The 25,095-nt window shown below is 44.1% G+C and overlaps 1 protein-coding gene across 2 annotated transcripts in view; it reads right to left on the reverse strand.

Moving 5' to 3' along the window:
* Window positions 1-25,095, reverse strand: part of LOC124612758 (alpha-tocopherol transfer protein-like) — a 149,506-nt gene that overhangs the window by 101,177 nt on the left and 23,234 nt on the right. The window contains exons 1-2 of one of the 2 annotated variants that reach the window (XM_047141152.1): window positions 4,617-4,846; window positions 309-473 (exon numbers count right to left, since the gene is read on the reverse strand). In XM_047141152.1, the coding sequence (XP_046997108.1) occupies window positions 309-447 (139 nt within the window). In that variant the 5' untranslated portion in view covers window positions 448-473; window positions 4,617-4,846. Of the gene's footprint in view, window positions 1-308; window positions 474-4,616; window positions 4,847-25,095 lie in introns of those variants that run through there. The other variant, XM_047141151.1, reaches the window with a different exon arrangement.

A 25,095-nucleotide genomic window follows, 5' to 3' on the forward strand; every position in this document is an offset into this window, starting at 1 on the left:
ATCACATCAGTAACAGTGGACCTAGGGATGTTTAGGAGTGTGGAAATCTCGCGTACACACGTATGACACAAGGACACCCAATAACCTGACCACGTTCGAAGTCCATGATGTCCGCGGAGCGCCCCGGTCTGCTGTCTCACGATGTCTAATGAATACTGAGGCCGCTGATATGGAGTACCTGGCAGTAGGTGGCAGCGCAATGCACCTAATATGAAAAACGTTTGTTTTTGGTGATGTCCGGATACTTTTAGTCACATTGTGTATGTGTGCTCGGACAGTTATCCATATAGAAGTCTGGTGCCACTTACCTATATTCTTCGGCAAGTGTGGTTGCAGGTTGAGCCAGTTCCGTAGAGACGAGACAGCCTGCTGTATGCTCTGCTCTGTCGTCCCCAGCTGTTTGCGCACAAACGCAACGTCCTCGGCGGTGGCAGCCCCCAGAGACATCCTCAGTGCGCTGAGAAATTTCGTATCTGAGGGCAACACATGTATCATGCATCAATCTCTCCTCTCCTCCGCTATGCTGATATGCCAATGGAGAAATTTGTGAAGCATATTGCGATACTTCTTACAGATCATACTTGTAAATTGCAATAAATAGTGAAATAACAAGATATTATAATGAAATCTGCAATACTGAGCACTTGCTAACTAGAAATCACGATACGCTCATCAAAGTAAGTCCTCCTCAACTTTAATATCCTACTTTTAAGCCGTTGTGTCCTGACGGTTGATATTTAATTCGAAATTTACTTTAATGTTTTTTTGATTCTACATTACAATATAGTTTGCCGTTTCAATGTTTGCTTAGAAACTACGTTTAGGTTGATCCAGGAACTACGACGTGGGTGTAGCAGTATTCAGATCACGTCGGCATGCTTGAAATCGGTCAGTTCCCTTACTTCTCACCCTTGAGGTGCTTGGTATCGTTGAGTATTGATAGCAGATTCACCTGCCACTATCACTTTATGGACATTTGACATTACTACAGTGGTTGCGGCTTGTGGCAGTATTCCACTGGTAGCCACGTAAGTGCCAATGCGAGAGTTATGTCGGTGGAGTGGAAACACACACCTAAAGTAGTCATCTCGATGGTGGGGTGCCAGGGCGACCGCCGAAATCAAGCATTCCGATGGTCCAGGACCCATCACAATCAACTCCGTATGGAACAGGAAAGTAGCTAACCGTGCAAATATCTTACCCACCAGAAATGTCACTGCCTAGCCATGTTATTTGTGCTGTGCAATAGCATTTGCAACTCTTAAATAGCGTTTGTACATCACTATCAACCGTTAGAATACAAAGGTTTAACTAGACATCATAAATTAAATGTAGAGCCAAAGGCGTCAGTTCTTAAACGCAAAATCAGACACACTTGATATACGTCGACTTTAGCGCCACCTACCGTGAATGATAAGCAGTGGTTTGAATAAACCGTGCGTATCTTTTGTTGTAGAATCCGAATACACAATGAAAACTGGGTTTACCATTTGAAAATATAAAGTTGATCCCGACCCCGCAGGAGACGTAGTCAGAATAGACAGATACCCCGTTCACTAATATTAATTTTTAAGCTAGAACATTTCTTTTTTCTCAGTTGTCTCTAGTTTGAAAAACACCCCGTATAAGAATAAACACAATTAAAGCTTATAAAGGCTAAATCAGTGTGAACTAACAATACTGCGGTCAGCAGCACAGAAAGTCACGAATGATACAACCTGTTACCCAGGTCATCGCATAAGAGAAGAAAGTTCCAAAATAGTAATGTATGATACCAAAGCAAATGATGAAGTATTAGCTGAAATTAAGGATGAATTTCCAAAGAGGACAATGATTAGATTAAATGATACAGGGTGTTAGTTAATAACAAATAAAAGAACTGTTTTAGCGAACACTATAATGGTGTAGTAAACTCATAAGAAGCACAGTGGATATGGCGCAGGATCATTTTTTTCCTAGGAATGAAGAACACATATCATGGCAAAAACATACAAGGTATTAGAAATGGTGTTATTGAAATAATTTTTGTACAACAAACTTTGTTAGCAGACATTGAAACTGAAGAAGTAACTGAGATTATGCTCGCGATACACAGCGCTGCAGAGAAATGAAACGGATAGTGAAAACTAGGAGAAGAAAAACTAGAAACAAATGACATGCAGTTTTACAGAAGGAAACTATTTAAGCGAATAACTATACTACGAAAAGAACGCACGAGAAAAGTACGAGCGTACAGACGTCTTTAGAGAACCCTTACAAAAATGGCAGCAATGAATCCAGAAACCACTTTCAAAGAAGTGGTAGTCTATGGAAACAATTGTACTCGCAGACAAACGATGGAGTAGACACAAGTAGGCGGCAGTGAGTACTGTTGGTAAATCATACGAAACAAGGAGCGTTCTGTCATTCGCTGCAGTTGCGCAATTTTGAGGAAAAAGGGTATCTTGTAAATCAGCTACCGGAATCCCAAAAAAAAAAAAAAACGCTTAAGTCATCTAATGTGTCTTATTTAGAGAAATATCACATGATGTGTGCAACTTATAACTCACAGGGATGATTTTAGACAGTAGGTGAAATAGGGTTCTGTGAACTAACTATATTGTGGTCAGCAGCACATATGATGTGATAATTTACAGACTGTTGTTTGTTTAAAAGACCATTCTAGGCATTAACCTCATAAGATTAAAGGGAACTATAGAAAACGTAATGCTTAAATAGAAATCTATATTTTCTTCCCCTGTTCTTCATCTAATCATCGTTGTCGGCTTAAACATAACGATGTAGCGCAACATGTAGTATAGTGCAAAAGCAATTAAAATATTTTTACTTATATTTTGTGAAATCATATTGTGGTATTCCATTAACAATACCAATACACTGACTATAGCGTTTAAATACCTTCGATAAGGGTGGTGGACAGAAACTACGGAGTAATCTATATAGAGGCATTAAAAACTAGAAATAACGGAAGACGTTTAATAAAGGAAAACAAGTGGAGGAAAAGAACTGACAGATGTTTTCGATGAGGCGTGCATAATAAAGGATGCCTCAGATGCAACTGGGAATGGACGTATGATCAGTGGATGAAAAATATACAACCTAATACAAGACATTACAATGAAACACCGTACTGAAAACCTAAGACAGTGACAGGAAAGAATAAAGAAGGTAGTGATTGATACACTTGTCCGTAGGGCGATGATGTGGTGATGACGTTACGTATACTTTTCGAGGAAGACCGAAGAAAGTAAATAATGTATTATGCTTATCCATTACGGATATTTTAGAACCGTGACTGTATATTGAATGTAAATAAGTTATACACAACTGCAACCAGTCACGTTTTTGAATAATAATGCTTTATTCCATGAACCGGTTTTCGAACCTTTTCAAGTTCATCTTCAGATGGTTTCGGGAGGATCCGGGAAGCTACATCATTACTGGTAGTAGCATAATGCTGGGTGCTGGTTAGCGACAGTATAGGCGGCTTTTTTTGGATCTGTCTACCTCCATTTTGATGTCCAGAACACTTTCACATAAACTATATTAGTTTACAATTTGACAGTGACACTTTTCCAGCATCCAGCATGCGCTTTACATCATCTGAAGATGAACCTGAAAAGGTTCGAAAAACGGTTCATGGAATAAAGCATTATTATTCAAAAAAGTGACTGGTTGCAGTTGTGTATAACTTATTTACATAAATAATGTATGTACAGGGATATCAGCAGGACGTACTTAAACTAATTCGTGGAAATAACTGTTGTTCTAAGGAAACTGCTGTTATCTTGTTATCTGAACTGGGCTTCAAAGCTTGATCAAAAGACAGACATAAAAGTGATAAAATGTATTTAAATACTGCAAAAATATATTTGTAAGCAAAATATATAGTTTCGTGTGATGTGAAAGGGAAGCAACAAGAAAGGTTTTTGTGTGTTTTACTGCTGTGATCACCAGTCCGGAGACTCTATGCAGTTATTGACGCGAGTGCATCTCTGTTTAACGACTACAACCTACATTCATTTTAATCAAACACTTCCTTACTATTCTGACGATTGCGTGAAGCCTTCAAATGCGTCTTCTCAATCGATCCCTTATATTATTCCATTAGTGCTATAATTATCTTTTTTCTCCCTGATTCGATTGAATATTTCCTCCTTCGATGTTCTATCTAACCATCTAATTTTCAGCATTATTCTGCAGTGTCATATTTGACTAGTTGCATCCTCTTTTTGTCTGAACTGTTGTTGATCGTCCTAGATTCACTTCCGTAAAAGGCTCACTCCAAACACCTTCAGAAATGCTTCCTAACTTTCAAACTGGTATTCGATGTTAACTTGTTTGCTATTTTTAGTGTATACTTAGTATCCTATCTTACCTCGGACTTCTTTAGTTGTATCCTGCCGAAATGACAGAATTAATGAATGACAAAATTAATGGCATTTGACGTAGGGACGTTAATAACTCCGCACAACTAGTGACAAGACAGTTTTAAAATGAACTTAAAATTGTAGTGTATCTGCCGAAGACGGTAAGAAACGTATCAGAACCCACCGCACATATGAAACTGAAAAGTCCGCTTACCGCCATGTAGCGAGCAGGACCTGGGTACTTACGTCAACAGTGAGGACGGAACTCTTCTGCGCAGCAACGGAGGACGAAATGCACGATCGTCATGCCACAGAACGCCGTTTCAAGCCCGAAGGTAGAATTCCAGCGCCCGTAGGACTATTTCACTCCCGCGATAACACTTCTACGAATCTACAGGTCGTCAGCGGCAGGCGTAATGCAGACGGCGGAGCAGGGCGAAAGCGCGTAGAGGAGCTGACCGCAACCACAGCGATGGCCAGACGTGCAATGCGCTCTTCCGCCGCGGCGGTCCCTGACGCCCTCGTCGGCCTATTACGTAACGGCCGGTTCGGAACTGTACTGCTAGCCCTGAGTCCTGCCGGTAATGACGGCTATGAAGCCACAGGAAGCGTGCTGTAGCATTTCCCGTGGCGTGGCGTCCAACCCACGCTAATACTCGCTTCTGCACTGGCGTCACTTGCGTCTCTTGCAACGCAATGTAAGAATCCTTACGCGCCTCAAGCCTTAACAGTGGCAGTGGAAACATTTTTATATTTCCTCACAGCCCATGATTATCAGAACGCTCTTTCTCGACTTAAGGCCTATGTTCCGTAGTAGCAGCCCTCACTGGCTGCGCTAGTCAACCTTCAATTCGTTTCTTGCTTGGTCCAAGTGGTTTTAGCTTCCAAGGTAGCAGATTTCCACAGCTTCGCCTACTTCGTGATCCACGGTTTTATGTTAAGCTTATTGCTAATCTAATTTTTGTTACAAATATTTACTATCAAAAACAGTGTTGATCAAAATTTATTTATTACGGTAACAGGTTTCGGCTAATACTGTGGTCATCTTCAGACCTATAAGTCGTATACAAAGCTTTAATTAGAGGGTTACATACATCGAAGAAAATACATAAAGTTATAAACCTATAAAACGATGAATTACCAATGAGTAAGAACCTCCTTCTGCTGGAGAATCACTACTGGAGAAACCAGTGCATGTCTTACTATATATAATGGAGGCCCCTCCCACTTCTGACGGAATCATGTCACTAGTAACCAATGGGTTATAGGTCGAATAACAATGTAAAATTTCTTAGTCAAAAGAACATTGTCAAGGTCAATTAAGAAGCGTTAAAAATATTTAAACGTGTAGGACAAATGAACCTCGTTTTGACGGTACGTGGGTTCCCTCTCATGGCCTGTTAGCGAACCATTTGGAACCATTGGTTGCCATGTTGAAGTTGGACGCCGTTCCAAAGAAGAGACAGCAGGCTGCTTTCCACTGAAGTTGTAAAGTCGACAGGCAAACTAGTGGTTGCCATGGTGAGGATAAACGCCAGTGAAAGGATGTGGCAGCAGGCTTCTATCTAACGAAGTTTTTTTTCCTTTTCTTTTTTTTTCTTTCTTGACAATGTTCTTTTAACTAAGAAATTTTACATTGTTATTCGACCTATAACCCATTGCTTAGTAATGACATCATTCCATCAGAAGTGGGTGGAGCCTCCATTATATATAGTAAGACGTGCACTGGTTTCTCCAGTAGTGATTCTCCAGCAGTTGGAGGCTCTTACTCATTGGTAATTCATCGTTTTCTAGCTTTATACCTTTATGTATTTTCTTTAATGTATGTAGCCCTCTAATTAAAGCTTTGTATACGACTTATAGTTCTGAAGATGACCACAGTAGTGGTCGAAATCGGTTACCGTAGTAAATAAATTGTGATCAAGACTGTTTTTGATAGTAAATTTTTGTAACACACTGATCACTGTTCCCACCCACAATGTATTCAAAAGTAATTAATTTCTGTTACTTCTTATTACGTTGGCCTTTATTTGGTTTACTCCAGGCCATTTGCCGTGCCCAGACACCATTCCATTCAAAATCTCCTGCAATTTGTCCTTGATTTCGATGTCGATAACAATGTCATTAGCGCTGAGCAAACAATACTCGCGTTCGAACGGACGCCAGATTTCCCGATACGCGACAGGCGCTCGATCCGGTATCGAGCCTTTTCCAGCAATCACGTGACATCTGACTGTGCGGTGCGAGTGCAAGTGTTACGCGAGAAACTGCGTCCAAGGCGAAACAATACGCTATGATTCTGCTTAAGATTTGACAGTTTCGTGAAATTCGAAAAGGAGCAAATATTACCACTGCGTAAACTCCTGATGTATTTGAATAAATTTGCAGTAAGAGTACTTCTACACTACCGGCATGTAGGCATACATTTACGGTCACTTTCAAGTGAAGGTTACAGGCAAAGGCGAAAATGTAGTTGTGGTGTCACCGCCAGACACCACACTTGCTAGATGGTAGTCTTTAAATCGGCCGCGGTCCGTTAATATACGGATCACTATCAGTGATTGCAGACCGAGCGCCGTCGCACGGCAGGTCTAGAAAGACTTCCTAGCACTCGCCCCAGTTGTACAACCGACTTTGCTAGCGATGTTCACTCCCAAAATACGCTCTCATTTGCCGAGACGATAGTGTAGCATAGCCTTCAGCTACGTCATTTGCTACGACCTAGCAAGGCACCATTATCAGTTACTGTTGATATTGATTCATGTACCATCAAGACCGGCGTTCTTCATTAACTGATTAAAGTTAAGTATTCCACCAGCTACGTCCGTTTTTCTGAATTCTAATTTCCTTGTCCTGTTCCAGACCTCACGCCAGCCTACGTGAGCTAAAACGCGTGCCTTTTGGCCTCCTCTAGTAACCCGGTGTTGGCTCTCCTGTCAACCAAAACATTGGCGACGAGGCAAAACCGCGTTCTTATCGATATTGCCCTGATTTACTTGTGTAATGGCTTCGCCACAATCTCCCGATGTACTGTCCGAATATTATCGCTTACAGCAGGGGCGGGCAAATGCTGCACGCGGCTCGTGAGCGCACAGCGCTGCACGTGTGCTGCTCGCGTGCAGTCGTCGACCGGGGCAGTGGTGACAGCCGGCAGGTTGCGGCAGTGTAGTACCAGGCTAAGCTGCGGACGTTAATGAGAAGCGACCACTACGTAGTGAACGTTGTATTTGAAGTACCGGAAAATGCAGAGTGAATCAAGGAAACGGAGAAGTGGAGATTTGCTACCTTTTAAAAAGGAATGGGAGAATCAATTTTTCTTTGTACAAAAACGTGAAAATTCGAAATGTTTAATGTGTGGCAGTATTCTCGCTGGTCAGCGGAAGTTTAGTATTGAACGCCATTATAACAAATTTCACAAGGACGAGTACAATTTATTGTCGGATTCTGAGCGGATGGGGAAACTGACTGAACTTAAGAAGAGCGATCTGACGATACTAGATGAATCTGACGTAAGTTGCTGTTGTCACGAGAGATCTCCGACTTTCTTTCGTCGTGTCTCTCATCTAACTGATTTTGCATTTTATGGAGCACCGTTTTCAATTTTTCAGGACGACAACAATGATAGCCCAGCGGTACGTGCAAGTTATAAGATTGCCCTTAATATAGCGAGAGCTGGAAAACCATTTGCTGAAGGTGAGTTTATAAAGGAGTGCATCAATGACGCTGCTGATTTACTTTGCCCACTGAATGCAAATCAGTTTCGAGCTATCACTCTTTCTCGGCGGACTGTAAGTCGTCGCATAAGTGCCATGGCAGGTGACGTGCAGTGCAGGAGTTTATTGCATTTTCTATCGCACTTGATGAGTCCACAGATATTTCAGACACCGCGCAATTAGTGATTTATGTCCGCGGCGTGCACACTGCTCTGCACATAACAGAGGATTTTTTTAGATATGATATCTTTAAAAAGCACGACCACCGGGGCGAACATCATAAAAGCCGTTCAAGAAGCTGTCGATTCAGCTAGCTTAAACTGGGAACGTTTGGTGTCAGTGACAACAGACGGAGCACCTGCAATGAAAGGGGAACAAACGGAATTTGTTGGATTACTCAGAAAAAAGCTACAGCGTACAGAAGAATCATTGTACAGCATCCACTGTATTTTGCACCAAGAAGTATTCTGTGCAAAAGCAGCAAAACTGGGGGACGTCATGCAAGTGGTTATTCGGGCATTTAATTATTTGAGATGCCACGGGCTTACACATAGACAGTTTCACACATACTTAGCTGAAATTGGGGAAGAGTATGGTGACATACCTTACCACAGTGAAGTCCGCTGGATTAGCCGCGGTAATGTACTCAAAAGATTTTTTGAGCTGAGAATATCAATAAATCAGTTCTTAAAGGATAAAGGAAAGTACGACCCCAAATTAGAAGATCCAGAGTAGGTTGCCACCCTTGCATTTTTAGTGGACATTACCGGACACATGAATGCACTGAACACAAGTTTACAAGGAGAAAATCAGCTAATTTGTGAAATGGCTGAAAAGGTGCAAGCTTTCACTAGCAAGCTTCATCTGTGGGAAAGACAGCTCTCGTCAGGGAACACAGTCCGTTTCCCTACTCTGTCTACTGTGCGAGAACAGAATTGCAAAGAATATGTTTCCGTACTTACTGCAATAAAAGAGGAATTTCTCAAGCGATTTGGGGATATATCATATTTATCCCAAGCATTTGAATGGTTCTCGAGACCATTTACCGTTTCTGTAGATGATATTCATCCCAATTTGCAAATGGAATTAATAGATCTACAGTGTAATTCACGTCTGAGAGACAAGTTCCTTTCGGCAAGACGTGTAATAGACTTTTATCACGACTTTCCACAGCAAGAGTTTCCTCGTCTCCATCGTGAAGCCGCGAAGATAATTTCAGTGTTTGGCTCGACATACGTTTGTGAGAGATTTTCTTCTGTTTTGAAAATTAATAAGTCTCGGTTAAGAGCAAACATCAGTGATGAAAATTTACGTAACTGTTTGCGTTTGTCTGTATGTAGAAATTTTGTTCCAGACATTAAACGTATTGTAAACTCCACCTGTGATAATTAAATAAAACGTATCGTAGGTAAAAGGCACTCTTTCAAACCATGATATCTTTCAAGCACTCCTACTAACCTTATTCCTTCATTCAGTAAAGCAAGCTAGGAAACAAACCGCATTACAGAGGAAGGAGTGGAGAGACGTTATGGTGGGGAGGGGAGAGAAGCGGGTGGCTAGCTTGCCCCTGTGTGCACGCAGAACACCTGTTAACTGCACGTGTGCAAGTGCACCATACTTACTGCAATAAAAGAGGAATTTCTCAAGCGATTTGGGGATATATCATATTTATCCCAAGCATTTGAATGGTTCTCGAGACCATTTAATGTTTCTGTAGATGATATTCATCCCAATTTGCAAATGGTATTAATAGATCTACAGTGTAATTCACATCTGAGAGACAAGTTCCTTTTGGCAAGACGTGTAATAGACATTTATCACGACTTTCCACAGCAAGAGTTTCCTCGTCTCCATCGTGAAGCCGCGAAGATAATTTCAGTGTTTGGCTCGACATACGTTTGTGAGAGATTTGCACCGCACACGTGCAGGATTCCTGCCTGCCCCTGGCTTACAGAATCAGCGGACGCAGGCCTTACTGGATGTCCTTGGACAGCTTGTCCAGGGTCAATGGGCAATGCAAAACGATGCAGCAGCCGCCGCTCCACCGCTAACACAGCCTCAACACGCTGTTGCACCGACTTTTCGACCTTTTGATGCTGCGCTGGAAAACTGGACGGAGTGGTCACGCCAATTTGGATTCCATCTCGCCGCCTACAGAATTAAAGGTAACGAGCGGCAGCCTTTTTTGTTATCATCAGTTGGCGTCCAAATGTACCGTGTGATAGTCAAATTATTGCCCCGACGCGACATAGCAACTCTGTCCTATGACGAAATTTTGTCTGTATTAGATGCATGATTCAAAGAATCCGTCAATGTAGTTGCGAAATGGTATACCTTCTTTCATACAAAACGTACGGCAGCTCAGACTCATGGTTGCAACCTTGGAAGGCCTTACTAGGGATTGTGCTTTTGAGTGTCAATGTGGACTCCCTTATTCAGATACTATGGTCCGTGATGCAATTGCACAGAATGTTTCTGATGTTCGTATAAGGGAACAGATTTTGAAACTAGTCAATCCCTCCCTTCAACAAGTGATGGACACATTGGATCGGGAGGACACACTTGACTTTGCTCAGGAATCATTTGAAACCTCACCAGCCGTGTGTCAGGTTAACCGGCCCGCCGGGCGAGCTGCACTGAGCAGTAAACAGCCCTCGCGCCCGGCCGCGCCGATGCCGCCAGGCTCTCAGCCACGTGTGCCGCGTAGGCAAGCACATGCAATGCTAAAATCATGCCTGTGGTGCACTACTAGACATTCGCGTGAGAATTGCCCGTCACGCCAAGCTATTTCCTTTTTCTGTAATAAAAAAGGACATGTTCAGAGTGTTTGCCAGAAAAAGCTCAGATCGGAAACTCGCAACCATTCCAGGCCCTTTGGTTCACACCGGATTCGAACCAAGGATACTCAGGCTCGTGAAACTTCGCCCATGGAAATTCATGTAGTTCATTCCACTCCACTCAGTGCCACTCTCTCTAACAGTGACTGTGTTCGTCCCACAAATAGTGTGCGTCGACATCGCCGGAAATCCCGTCAAGTCACAAGTGATTATGTACCAGTGTCAGTTCACGTTGCGCGAGACAGTCGCTCTTTTCGTCAGCAGGACAATAAACTTTTTGTAGACTTGGACATCAACGGCAAAGTGATACCATTCCAGCTCGATACTGGAGCTGCAGTCTCACTGATCAATCAAGACACTTACAAACTGCTGGGCACACCTCCGTAGCGTGCCACACATGTTAAGTTAACTAGTTATTCAGGTCAAGATATCCCTGTGTTAGGACAGTGCAGCCTTCTTGCAACATACAAAGGACAAACAAAACTTGTGTCATTTTACGTCCTTCGTTCTTCTTCTGCAGTGAACTTGTTTGGTTTCGATTTATTTCAGTTGTTTAACTTGTCTATAGTAAATCAGGTCTTGCGACAAAATGGTCTTGGCTTGCAGAAGGACAAATGCATGTTTTTTGCTCGTGACTTGCCCTACCTGGGACATGTACTCAATGCCCAGTCCCAAGCACCTCCGTGCCATACAAGACTTGCCTTCGCCGCAGAATTTGAAGTAGCTTCAGAGTGTGCTGTGAAAAATTAATTATTATCACCGTTATATACCACACGCCTCTTCCATTTCAGCTCCGCTTCATCGCATACGCCGTAGAGGTGTTCCGTTCGTCTGGACGACGGAATACGAACGCGCCTTTCGCCAGTTGAAATCGGCGTTGCTTTCCAATACTTGCCTTACCCCATTCGACCCCCAGAAGCCCCTTTTGTTGATGGTGGATGCATCGGATTTCGGGATCGGTGCGGTGCTTGAACACAAAGATGGATCGCACGATCGCCCTATTGCCTTTGCGTCCAAATTACTCTCGTCTGCGCAAAGAAATTATCACAGATCGAGAAAGAAGCATTGGCTCTCGTATTTGGTGTTACAAAGGTTCATGATTTCTTGTATGGACGTCACCTTACCATCATCACAGACCACAAACCTTTGACATCGCTCTTTCATCCGAACAAGCCTGTACCTCCACGTACAGCACAGAAATTCATTCGCTGGTCTATTTTCCTCTCGCAGTACCGCTACGACATCTTGTATCGGTCCAGTGCTAAGCACGGAAACGTCGATGCTTTGTCCCGTTTGCCTGTTGCTGATGATAGAGCATTCGATTCCTCCGAACTTGCTTGCATGTTCATTGATTCGGAAACCGATGACGTGGTCGAATCGTTTCCGATTGATTTTCGTCGTGTAGCTACAGCCATAGCTGCCGACCCTGTCCTTGCTACCGTTCTGCGTTTTGTTGCTACGCAATGGCCCTTGCCAAAGTCACAGATCGGGCACCCGTTGGTTCGCCGATTTTTTGCTCACAAGGAGAGACTTTTTGTTCGACATGGTGTTTTGCTGTTGCGTTCTGATAATGATCAGACCAGGGTCGTGGTCCCACGTTCGTTACAGTCCTCTGTCTTACAGCTTCTCCACCAGGAACTTTGGGGCATAGTGAGAACGAAACAACTTGCTCGTCAGCACTGTACTTGGTTCGGAATCGATGCCGCGATTACGAATATGTGCTCTTCTTGCATGGTGTGTGCCGAACAACAATCAGCACCACCGCAGAAATTCTTTGCATGGCCAAAAGCCACTTCCCCTTGGCAACGCTTACACATCGATTTTGCTGGTCCATTCTGGAATGCTCGATGGTTGGTTGTGGTAGATTCATTCAGTAATTTTCCTTTTGTTGTCTGGATGTCTTCCACGACGTCATCTGCCACCATCCAAGCGTTATGTGCTATCTTTTGCATTGAAGGTCTTCCACAGACTATTGTTTCCGACAATGGCCCACAATTCATGTCCGCAGAATTTCAGTCATTCTGCAAGGCCAATGGTATTCAACATCTGACGTCTGCACCATTTTCGCCACAGTCAAATGGTGCCGCTGAACGATTGGTCAGGACTTTCAAGTCACAGATGTTGAAGTTAAAAGAGTCGCATTCTCGGGAGGACGCGTTATTGCTCTTATTGTCCTCGTATCGCTCTCAGCCCCGAGATGGTCGCTCGCCGGCTGAGTTGCTCCACTGTCGTCATCATCGAACCTTGATGTCTTTGCTACATCCGCCGCATCAGGTTCCTGTGCAGCGGCAGACATCTGCTTTTGCTCCAGGCGACGTTGTCTACTATCGTCACTACCAAGTTTCACGGCGTTGGCTCGAAGGGCGCATTCTTCGCTGCCTCGGACGCGCTATGTATCTGGTTTTGGGGGCCTCTGGTGAGGTGCGCCGGCATCTCAACCAGCTGCGCCTCTGTCGTCGCATGGGATCTGCCGCTCGCCGTCTGCTTTCAGCGACCGTGCCATCCGGTCAGCGCCCTGGGCACCCATCTACTGGCTCGCCTCAGCCCCAGGTCTTACCGACGCTGCCTTCCATTTTGCCCTATGGCTACGCGCCGCCGCCACCGCCGCCGCCGCCTGTTCTCCCGCCGGCGACGCCCGCAGTGGACGCGTCGCTGCAACCGGCGGGCGCCTCCATGGGTCACGCGCTGCCGATCGCTTCCCGTGACCAGTCGTCAGTTGTCCTACGACATGGAACTCTTGCCCGCTCCGGACCATATGTCGTCTTCGCCCGTCGGGTGCCCCGGCCCGATGGAGGTCGACCCTTCGGCCCCCCCTGTCTCTCTGTGGGAGCATACACCGCATGTTGGCGTGCACCCTGGAGCAGGTTTTCAGGCGTTTCCCAGCTACCCACGGTCCGAATGCCAGGGTGCGCCAGTTGTTAGGCTCCCCACCTCATCACATACGTCAACATGGGGTTCTCCCCACGGCGGGCGGAAGCCTTATGCCACAACCGTACGCCGATTTGCGGGGGAGGAATGTGGTGTCACCGCCAGACACCACACTTGCTAGATAGTAGCCTTTAAATCGGCCGCGGTCCGTTAGAATACGTCGGACCCGTGTATCGCCACTATCAGTGATTGCAGACCGAGCACCGCCACACGGCAGGTCTAGAGAGACTTCCTAGCACTCGCCCCAGTTGTACAACCGACTTTGCTAGCGATGGTTCACTCACAAAATACGCTCTCATTTGCCGAGACGATAGTTTAGCATAGCCTTCAGCTACGTCATTTGCTACGACCTAGCAAGGCGCCATTATCAGTTACTATTGATATTGATTCATGTACCGTCAACACCGACGTTCTTCATTAACGAATTGAAGTTAAGTATTCCACCAGCTACGTCCGTTTTTGTAAATTCTAATTTCCATGTCCTGTTCAAGACCTCACGCCAGCCTGCGTGAGCTAAAACGCGTGCCTTTCGGCCTCCTCTAGTAACCCGGTTTTGGCTCTTCTGCCAACCAAAACGGTAGTACCACGAAAAAAAATTTGACTAAACTCAGTACAATATTTTGTTTAATTTTAAGAGGTTAATGATTTAACAAGTGTGTAAGAAAACAGAATTTTAAATCTACCTGTAAATACCGTTTCAAAACTACACTCCTGGAAATTGAAATAAGAACACCGTGAATTCATTGTACCAGGAAGGGGAAACTTTATTGACACATTCCTGGGGTCAGATACATCACATGATCACACTGACAGAACCACAGGCACATAGACACAGGCAACAGAGCATGCACCATGTCGGCACTAGTACAGTGTATATCCACCTTTCGCAGCAATGCAGGCTGCTATTCTCCCATGGAGACGATCGTAGAGATGCTGGATGTTGTCCTGTGGAATGGCTTGCCATGCCATTTCCACCTGGCGCCTCAGTTGGACCAGCGTTCGTGCTGGACGTGCAGACCGCGTAAGACGACGCTTCATCCAGTCCCAAACATGCTCAATGGGGGACAGATCCGGAGATCTTGCTGGCCAGGGTAGTTGACTTACACCTTCTAGAGCACGTTGGGTGGCACGGGATACATGCGAACGTGCATTGTCCTGTTGGAACAGCAAGTTCCCTTGCCGGTCTAGGAATGGTAGAACGATGGGTTCGATGACGGTTTGGATGTGCCGTGCACTATTCAGTGTCCCCTCGACGATCACCAGTGGTGTACGGCCAGTGTAGGAGATCGCTCCCCACACCATGATGCCGGGTGTTGGCCCTGTGTGCCTCGGTCGTATGCAGTCCTGATTGTGGCGCTCACCTGCACGGCGCCAAACACGCATACGACCATCATTGGCACCAAGGCAGAAGCGACTCTCATCGCTGAAGACGACACATCTCCATTCGTCCCTCCATTCACGCCTGTCGCGACACCACTGGAGGCGGGCTGCACGATGTTGGGGCGTGAGCGGAAGACGGCCTAACGGTGTGCGGGACCGTAGCCCAGCTTCATTGAGACGGTTGCGAATGGTCCTCGCCGATACCCCAGGAGCAACAGTGTCCCTAATTTGCTGGGAAGTGGCGGTGCGGTCCCCTACGGCACTGCGTAGGATCCTACGGTCTTGGCGTGCATCCGTGCGTCGCTGCGGTCCGGTCCCAGGTCGACGGGCACGTGCACCTTCCGCCGACCACTGGCGACAACATCGATGTACTGTGGAGACCTCACGCCCCACGTGTTGAGCAATTCGGCGGTACGTCCACCCGGCCTCCCGCATGCCCACTATACGCCCTCGCTCAAAGTCCGTCAACTGCACATACGGTTCACGTCCACGCTGTCGCGGCATGGAGCTCCGTATGCCACGGCAAACTGGCTGACACTGACGGCGGCGGTGCACAAATGCTGCGCAGCTAGCGCCATTCGACGGCCAACACCGCGGTTCCTGGTGTGTCCGCTGTGCCGTGCGTGTGATCATTGCTTGTACAGCCCTCTCGCAGTGTCCGGAGCAAGTGTGGTGGGTCTGACACACCGGTGTCAATGTGTTCTTTTTTCCATTTCCAGGAGTGTAGATGGCGGCATTAAGATGAAACAAGTAAGAAAATGGATCAAGAATTAAATACCAAAGAAAACAAATACATCGAGATCAACTGGCTGTAACTGCCATTGTGAGGATAAATTACAACGAGAATACCAGTGTTGGAGATAAAAGGTTCCAGCAGACGTCGCTAGATCGCAGGTCGAGCGAATGCTCGAGATTTGGACAGAATCATAATTGCAGTGTCTTACTCCTTTATTAGTTGCCTTTTTACATATGACCAGCACCCTAGAAGGTACAGTATTTTAGTCCCTGTTTCATAGTGAATAAAATCCCTAAACTGGTCGCGGAGATATTACCAGCAACAGTCACTAGGTCGTGGGCTAATCGAAAGATCGAACAGAACCCGAGATTTCCCGAACTGTGACTTAAACTGTTCAAACAGTTCGAGTCGTGTTCGAACACAGTCCTAAATGTCATTACGGAACCGTGTGAATCATTCGCTTCTGCGTGTGTCCCCACAGCCTCAGTAAACTTGGATGACGATATTTTTCCACCAGACTGTATATACAATAAACCCGTTCTGGAGTGTGTCTTCAAACATGCGAACACAGCAGTAAGCAAATAAAAACATATCACGTAACTAATTGGACTTACCATCAAATAAAGATGATATTTACCTCCAGTAACAAGAGTTACTACATCGTTTTCAGTAATTTAGGCATGTCGTGTCGTACATAATTATGCAAAGCACAGTCGTCAAACGTCCTCATCTTACATATGAAGGTGCATGACATGAAAGTTCTTATGAGAACAAATGTGTTACCACGTGATGTAAATGTCACATCCATCTAGAAACACTAATAAAAACAAACCTTGCAATATGTCCTTGAAACAGACTGTTTATACTCACTCAACGAACCGTCACACGTGCAATATGCTTGACAAATTTTGGACTGTCAGTCAGAGAATAAAACAGCAAGGATGTTACAACTATCGATACGACTTCAAGAGTATCTCTGTCGCTTAGTAATAACTATATGGAAAACATATAAATAAATCGGTGTCGCACATATCAACATTACAGCATTTTTAGTACATATGTCGAGGGGTATTTCAGGTACTGATCATAAACTACGAGTATTTACATCTACTGCTATATCTACACGGGTATCCTGCAAACCACAAGCAAGTGCTTGGTAGAGGGTTCATCGGAGCACATTCACTGTCCGGAACCGCGGGACTGCTACGGTCGCAGGTTCGAATCCTGCCTCGGGCATGGATGTTTGTGATGTCCTTAGGTTAGTTAAATTTAAGTAGTTCTAAGTTCTAGGGGGACTGAAGACCACAGAAGTTAACTCTCATAGTGCTCAGAGCCAGCCAGCACCTTCACAATAATACTCTTTTGTTCAACTATGGAAGAGCACGCTGAAATATCGGACCCCTCTATCTTTCCGTGTGAGCTCTGATTTCCCTTATATTATTATTATCATCGTTGCCCTGTATGTAGGTCGGCATCAACAAAATTTTTTTCACATTCGGAGGAGAAAGTTGGTGAATGAAATTTCGTGTAATTTTTCCCACCGCAACGAGACACGCTTTTGTTTTTATAATGTCCACGCCAAATCCTATATCATATCCGTGACACTCTCACAATTATTTCTCGATAATACAGAGCGTGCTGCTCTTTTTCAACTTTCTCGATGCACTCCGTTAATCCCATCTGATAAGGATCGCACACCGTGCAGCAGTACTTGAAAAGAAGACGGACAAGAGTAATGTCCGCAATTTCTTTAGTAGATTTTTTTCCATCTTTTTAATGTCCTCCCAATAAATCACAGTCTTTGGTTCGCCTACCCCACAAAATTTTCTGTGTGTTCTTTCCAATTTAAACTGTTCGTAACTGTAACTCATAAGTGTTTAGTTGAATTTGTGGCCTTTAGATTTGATTGATTTATCGCGTAACCGCAGTTTAACGGATTCATTTTAGCACTCAGCTGCCAGTTTTGGCACTGAGCCGCGCAGGCTTTCGTCTATCGATTCTCCTCCAGTGATCGTACGCTTTCGGTGCTCCTGATGCGGTCGCGAGGTGGCGCGCACCGGCAAAGATGATTGACCGAGCGAACGTGCTTAGTGAGGGGCAGTTAGTAACGGCGTGTGGTTGGTAAGTGGACACGAGAGGCAACTTTGGCGGCGAATACCGTCGCTATGGAACCGTCCATTGCGGTAGGCGCGTTTTGGAATGGAATGCTTAGCGAAGAAGGTTGGTTGTCGTTAGATGATTGTATGTTGTTGCGGGTCTTCACTCGTGACCCTTTCCGATGCCGTTGGACAAGATACGACTGTATTTACGTCATTCGCTTGAGACATTTTCTCCCCTTCATGTTACAAGTGCGATGAACCCGAGACAGATTACTGGTTGATTCTCAATCACGAAATTCTATGCACAAGTTATTTTGTGGTTCGCTCCTACAACACTCGTTGTGCCATTCTGACTGTGGTAATTCGTGTTGGGGTCTGATTGCGACGATATTCAGGTTTAGCATTTAAACCTGGGGGCTTACTGTGTATTATTTATTAATCTTACTGTTTAGTCTGTTTCAGAAAGCACTCTGTATTACTGAAAGACAGATGCACCATTGTTGGTTATTCCGCCATATCATTCTGCGGAGTCTTGCGCGTTTGGGTCCATCAAAGACGTGTAATTATTGTAAGGCTAAGTTATCATTGTATGCCTTTCCTTTAGGTAATCTTATGTCAGTGTGAATTGAATTGCTTGTTTAAAATACCTAGGGTTCGAGTGTGATTTGGTTACTACTTGGAGGCAGTGACATTTTGTTGAACGTGTTTTGGTATATCCAATATTGTTCTAAGTGCACTGCCTTGTGTTTATTAGGATAGGATTATTTATTTAAGGAGTTTAATTTGTAGCTTGTTCGTTGTCGTATTTGGACACGTGATGAATTGGATCGTAATTTATTACTATTTGTTGTATCTCTGAGCTTTGGTTGTGGGTCTCACAAGCGCCTTCGGCCCCGTGCGTGTCTTTCTTACTTAGTACATTCTAATGTTCCGTTTATGCTCCAGGTACACCAAATAACAGTTGCCTGTTTTGAAGTTAAAACTGTCTGAGAGAATTTATGTGAAACAAAATCGGTCTGAGACTTTTGTATCTCGCACTATTGATCCGGTCGACAATTGGTGGTCGAACGGGACAACTGAGCGCCGTCAACGTTGCCTGTAGCGTATGGCGTTCGTGTCTGTACCTGGTTGGCGCCTGGAGCTCAGATATATTTACAAGTTAAGTGTCGTTTACTGGTCCAAGATTCAAAAACGTAAAAGGAATTTCTGTATACGTAATTGTTACCTGTACTTCGCTGGCATTAGCTAAGTTGTCTTTCAGATGAAGGACATGCATCTGTAATGTTGCTTGTTCTATTTATTCAGTTACAAATGCATTTACCAAGCGTGTCATTTACTGTCTGTAAGTCAATTTGGTCACGGTTCAATTTGTCTTCAGTCTAGTCTCCGGGATACTTAACACTGAAAGCATTTCCTTGTAATCGCGTTACAATAATCCCGTGAAAACTGCATTAACGTAAATTGGCTTCTGCCATTTATATGACGTGATTCATCCCTATCATTCTACTGTTAATCATGGCGCAATAATCCCATGAAAGTTGCATTTGCGTAAATTGGCTGTTGCCGTCTGATGTGTAACTAGTAATCACTGTAACGACAAGCTGTTCAGGGAATTGTTATTTAATCCTAGTTTGTTGCTTTTACTGTTTGTATCTGTATAATAGTTACTGTCTCAAAGGCAAACTTGTGCCATTCATTTGACAAAATTTTGCATTACAGTTGTTTACATGAATATAAAACTGTGTGCAATATAAGGTGAATGAAGTTCTCCCCCCTCCCCTCCCCCCCAAGGTCGAGTCCTTCCAGTTCAACCTTTATGGACGTTTAATGAGGCGCCGATGTATCCCGTATAATAATGTCGTGTGACCAGGGCCTCCCGTCGGGTAGACCGTTCGCCTGGTGCAAGTCTTTAGATTTGACGCCACTTCGGCGACTTGCGCCTCGATGGGGATGAAATTATGATGATTAGGACAACATAACACCCAATCCCAGAACGTAGGAAATCTCCGACCCACCCGGGAATCTAACCGGAGCCCTTAGGATTGACATTCTGTCGCGTTGACCACTCAGCTACCGGGGGCGGACGATGTATCCCCTCATCACGCACCATACATGTATCTTATTTAAATCGTTTTGCAATCGGTGCTGATATTCTGATGACTTTACTAGACGATGAAAGACGGTATCACCTGCAAACGTTGTAAGACGGCTGCTCAGATCGTCTCCTAAATCGTTTATACAGATGAGAAACAGCAAAGGGCCTATGACACTACCTTGGGGAACTCTAGAAATCACTCCTATTTCACTCGAAGACTTCCCATAGATTAGTACCAGCTGTGATCCCCCTAACAGGAAATCACGAATCCAATAGCATAACAGACGGTATTCCATAAGCACGCAATTGATGTTCAGTATAATATTGTTAATCGATGTATGTAATATAATGCTGAATCACAAATGTCGTATCCTAGTACCTAAAGTAGAAAAATTAGTGAAAATATGTCCATATTTTACTGTAAACCAAAATGATCAGAATGACACTACGTGAAAAACAAGGAAAAACGACGGTAGCAATCAATAGTGAGCAGAACAAACTTTTTAGTAATGGTATGTCCATTTGGTTGCGTGATTTGTCTTAGGCAGTTTTTCGCTACTGTGCGTCGCTACATTTTCAGATAGACTTGAGAATGAGCAACGCCCGAGACCGGTAGTGTGGAAAGTATAAATTTAGTACACAATCAGGTGGCAACACGTCGTTCCTCCAATCTTATTAATATCACTCTGCATCTTAACCCCTCCCTCACCATAAATTTCCTATTATTTTCGTTACTGCTTCTTCGACATATTGACTGTACACTAGCGGTGAAAGATTGCATCCCTATCTTAACAGTTTTTTAATCTGTGTGTGCCGTTATTCTTGAGCCTATTGGCACACATAATGCCAGATAACACCCGTTAGTCTGCGAAGGCAGAAACAGGGACTGGGCCGTTTTCGATAATTATATGTAAATGCTGTCAATCAATCGATTGTATCACGACCTCTGAGTGTCTCGAGTAATAGAGAATCCCTCTACCCCAGTTATCGCCTTGAGGCATCAGAAAATGCAGGAAATGACACCCCTCATGTCTCTCGTATTAGCGAGTCTGTTTTTCTGCATCAGACGAGTAACCGCCAAGGTCACATCGTGAGCCTCAGCCTCACATCTTAAGCAGGTGAGAACACCCTTTGCCATTAAATGAGTGCATTGGTGGAACATCTTTCATATGTAATCGATGTGTGGTTTGCCAAGGGGCTCCATCGTGGCTGCAAACCCCAGGGAACTGCATCCACGTGATACGTCGCCTGACATTTGAAATGTTACCCATGTCCCGTGGTCCACAGCTCATGCGTGTCAGTTATTATGTGGCGGCAACCCCTGGTTAAGAAAACCGAGATGCTTGACCATGATGACACGGAGAAAGACGCCACGCCAAGTGTGTCTTTTCGTCTGGCTTAATGCTTTTAGATAGAATTTCGTTGTTGTTGTTGTGGTCTTCAGTCCTGAGACTGGTTTGATGCAGCTCTCCATTCTACTCTATCCTGTGCAAGCTTCTTCATCTCCCAGTACCTACTGCAACCTACATCCTTCTGAATCTGCTTAGTGTATTCATCTCTTGGTCTCCCCCTATGATTATTACCCTCCACACTGCCCTCTAATACTAAATTGGTGATCCCTTGATGCCTCAGAACATGTCCTACCAAACGATCCCTTCTTCTGGACAAGTTGTGCCACAAACTTCTCTTCTCCCCAATCCTATTCAATACTTCCTCATTAGTTATGTGGTCTACCCATCTAATCTTCAGCATTCTTCTGTAGCACCACATTTCAAAAGCTTCTATTCTCTTCTTGTCCAAACTATTTACCGTCCATGTTTCAGTTCCATACATGGCTACACTCCACACAAATACTTTCAGAAATAACTTCCTGACACTTAAATCTATACTCGATGTTAACAAATTTCTCTTTTTCAGAAACGCTTTCCTTGCCATTGCCAGTCTACATTTTATATCCTCTCTACTTCGTCCTTCATCAGTTATTTTGCTCCCCAAATAGCAAAACTCCTTTACTACTTTAAGTGTCTCATTTCCTAATCTAATACCCTCAGCATCACCCGACTTAACTCGACTACATTACATTATCCTCGTTTTGCTTTTGTTGATGTTCATCTTATATCCTCCCTTCAAGACACCATCCATTCCGTTCAACTGCTCTTCCAAGTCCTATGCTGTCTCTGACTGAATTACAATGTCATCGGCGAACCTCAAAGTTTTTATTTCTTCTCCGTGGATTTTAATACCTACTCCAAATTTTTCTTTTGTTTCCTTTACGGCTTGCTCAATATAGAGATTGAATAACATCGGGGAGAGGCTACAACCCTGTCTTACTCCCTTCCCAACCACTGCTTCCCTTTCATGTCCCTCGACTCTTATAACTGCCATCTGGTTTCTGTACAAGTTGTAAATAGCCTTTCGCTCACTGTATTTTACCCCTGCCACCTTTAGAATTTGAAAGAGAGTATTCCAGTCAACATTGTCAAAAGCTTTCTCTAAGTCTACAAATGCTAGAAACGTAGGTTTGTCTTTCCTTAATCTTTCTTCTAAGATAAGTCGTAAGGTCAGTATTGCCTCACGTGTTCCAGTATTTCTACGGAATCCAAACTGATCTTCCCCGAGGTCGGCTTCTACTAGTTTTTCCATTCGTCTGTAAAGAATTCGTGTTAGTACTTTGCAGCTGTGGCTTATTAAACTGATTGTTCGGTAATTTTCACATCTGTCAACACCTGCTTTCTTTGGGGTTGGAATTATTGTATTCTTCTTGAAGTCTGAGGGTATTTCGCCTGTTTCATACATCTTGCTCACCTTATGGTAGAGTTTTGTCAGGACTGGCTCTCCCAAGGCCGTCAGTAGTTCCAATGGAATGTTGTCTACTCCGGGGGCCTTGTTTCGACTCAGGTCCTTCAGTGCTCTGTCAAACTCTTCACGCAGTATCGTATCTCCCATTTCATCTTCATCTACATCCTCTTCCATTTCCATAATATTGTCCTCAAGTGCATCGCCCTTGTATAGACCCTCTATATACTCCTTCCACCTTTCTGCTTTCCCTTCTTTGCTTAGAACTGGGTTTCCATCTGAGCTCTTGATGTTCATACATGTGGTTCTCTTATCTCCAAAGGTCTCTTTAATTTTCCTGTAGGCAGTATCTATCTTACCCCTAGTGAGATAAGCCTCTACATCCTTACGTTTGTCCTCTAGCCATCCCTGCTTAGCCATTTTGCACTTCCTGTCGATCTCATTTTTGAGACGTTTGTATTCCTTTTTTCCTGCTTCATTTACTGCATTTTTATATTTTCTCCTTTCATAAATTAAATTCAATATTTCTTGTGTTACCCAAGGCTTTCTACTAACCCTCTTCTTTTTACCTACTTGATCCTCTGCTGCCTTCACTACCTCATCCCTCAGAGCTACCCATTCTTCTTCTACTGTATTTCTTTCCCCCATTCCTTTCAATTGTTCCCTTATGCTCTCCCTGAAACTCTGTACAACCTCTGGTTCTTTCAGTTTATCCAGGTCCCATCTCCTTAAATTCCCACCTTTTTGCAGTTTCTTCAGTTTTAATCTACAGGTCATAACAAATAGATTTTGGTCAGAGTCCACATCTGCCCCTGGAAATGTCTTACAATTTAAGACCTGGTTCCTAAATCTCTGTCTTACCATTATATAATCTATCTGATACCTTTTAGTATCTCCAGGGTTCTTCCATGTATACAACCTTCTATCATGATTCTTAAACCAAGTGTTAGCTATGATTAAGTTGTGCTCTGTGCAAAATTCTATCAGGCGGCTTCCTCTTTCATTTCTTAGCCCCAATCCATATTCACCTACTACGTTTCCTTCTCTCCCTTTTCCTACACTCGAATTCCAGCCACCCATGACTATTAAATTTTCGTCTCCCTTCACTATCTGAATAATTTCTTTCATTTCATCATACATTTCTTCAATTTCTTCGTCATCTGCAGAGCTAGTTGGCATATAAACTTGTACTACTGTAGTAGGTGTGGGCTTCGTATCTATCTTGGCCACAATAATGCGTTCACTATGCTGTTTGTAGTAGCTTACCCGCATTCCTATTTTCCTATTCATTATTAAACCTACTCCTGAATTACCCCTATTTCGTTAAGGAATTTAATTCCTAAACGCATAGCCACCGATCTGTAAACTTTTCCTGGAGATTTTATACTATTCCACGCCCATCATTTATGAAGGAAATGGCTCGATAGAAACATAGCAGTTGCATAGGAAGTACGAACACATACTTGAACATATAAGCTGATCTTAGATATACGATCTATGTGTGGTCCGCACATAGAACCTTTAGCAATGTAGGTTCAAGATTTTTTTTCGGGGAGCTTTTCTTTTTAGGGCGCGAGAACAACTGAGGTCATAAGCACCTTTGTCATCTACGTCTACATCTACATCTACATCCATACTCCGCAAGCCACCTAACGGTGTGTGGAGGAGGGTACTTTGTGTACCTCTATCGGTTCTCCCTTCTATTCCAGTCTCGTATTGTTCGTGGAAAGAAAGACTGTCGATATGCCTCTGTGTGGGCTCTAATCTCTCTGATTTTATCCTCATGGTCTCTTTGCGAGTTATACTTAGGAGGGGCAATATACTCCTTGACTCCTCGGTGAAGGTATGTTCTCCAAACTTCAACAAAAGCCCGTACCGAGCTACTGAGCGTCTCTTCTGCAGAGTCTTCCACTGGAGTTTATCTGGAATTTCCGTAACGCTTTCGCGATTACTAAACGATCCTGTAACGAAGCGCGCTGCTCTCCGTTGGATCTTCTCTCTCTCTTCCGTCAACCCTATCTGACACGGATCCCACACTGGTAAGCAATATTCAAGCAGTGGGTGAACAAGTGTAGTGTAACCTACTTCCTTTGTTTTCGGATTGCATTTCCTTAGGATTCTTCCAATGAATCTCAGTCTGG

This window comes from Schistocerca americana, chromosome 4 (assembly GCF_021461395.2).
Source record: "Schistocerca americana isolate TAMUIC-IGC-003095 chromosome 4, iqSchAmer2.1, whole genome shotgun sequence".
In the NCBI taxonomy this organism is placed as follows: domain Eukaryota; kingdom Metazoa; phylum Arthropoda; class Insecta; order Orthoptera; family Acrididae; genus Schistocerca; species Schistocerca americana.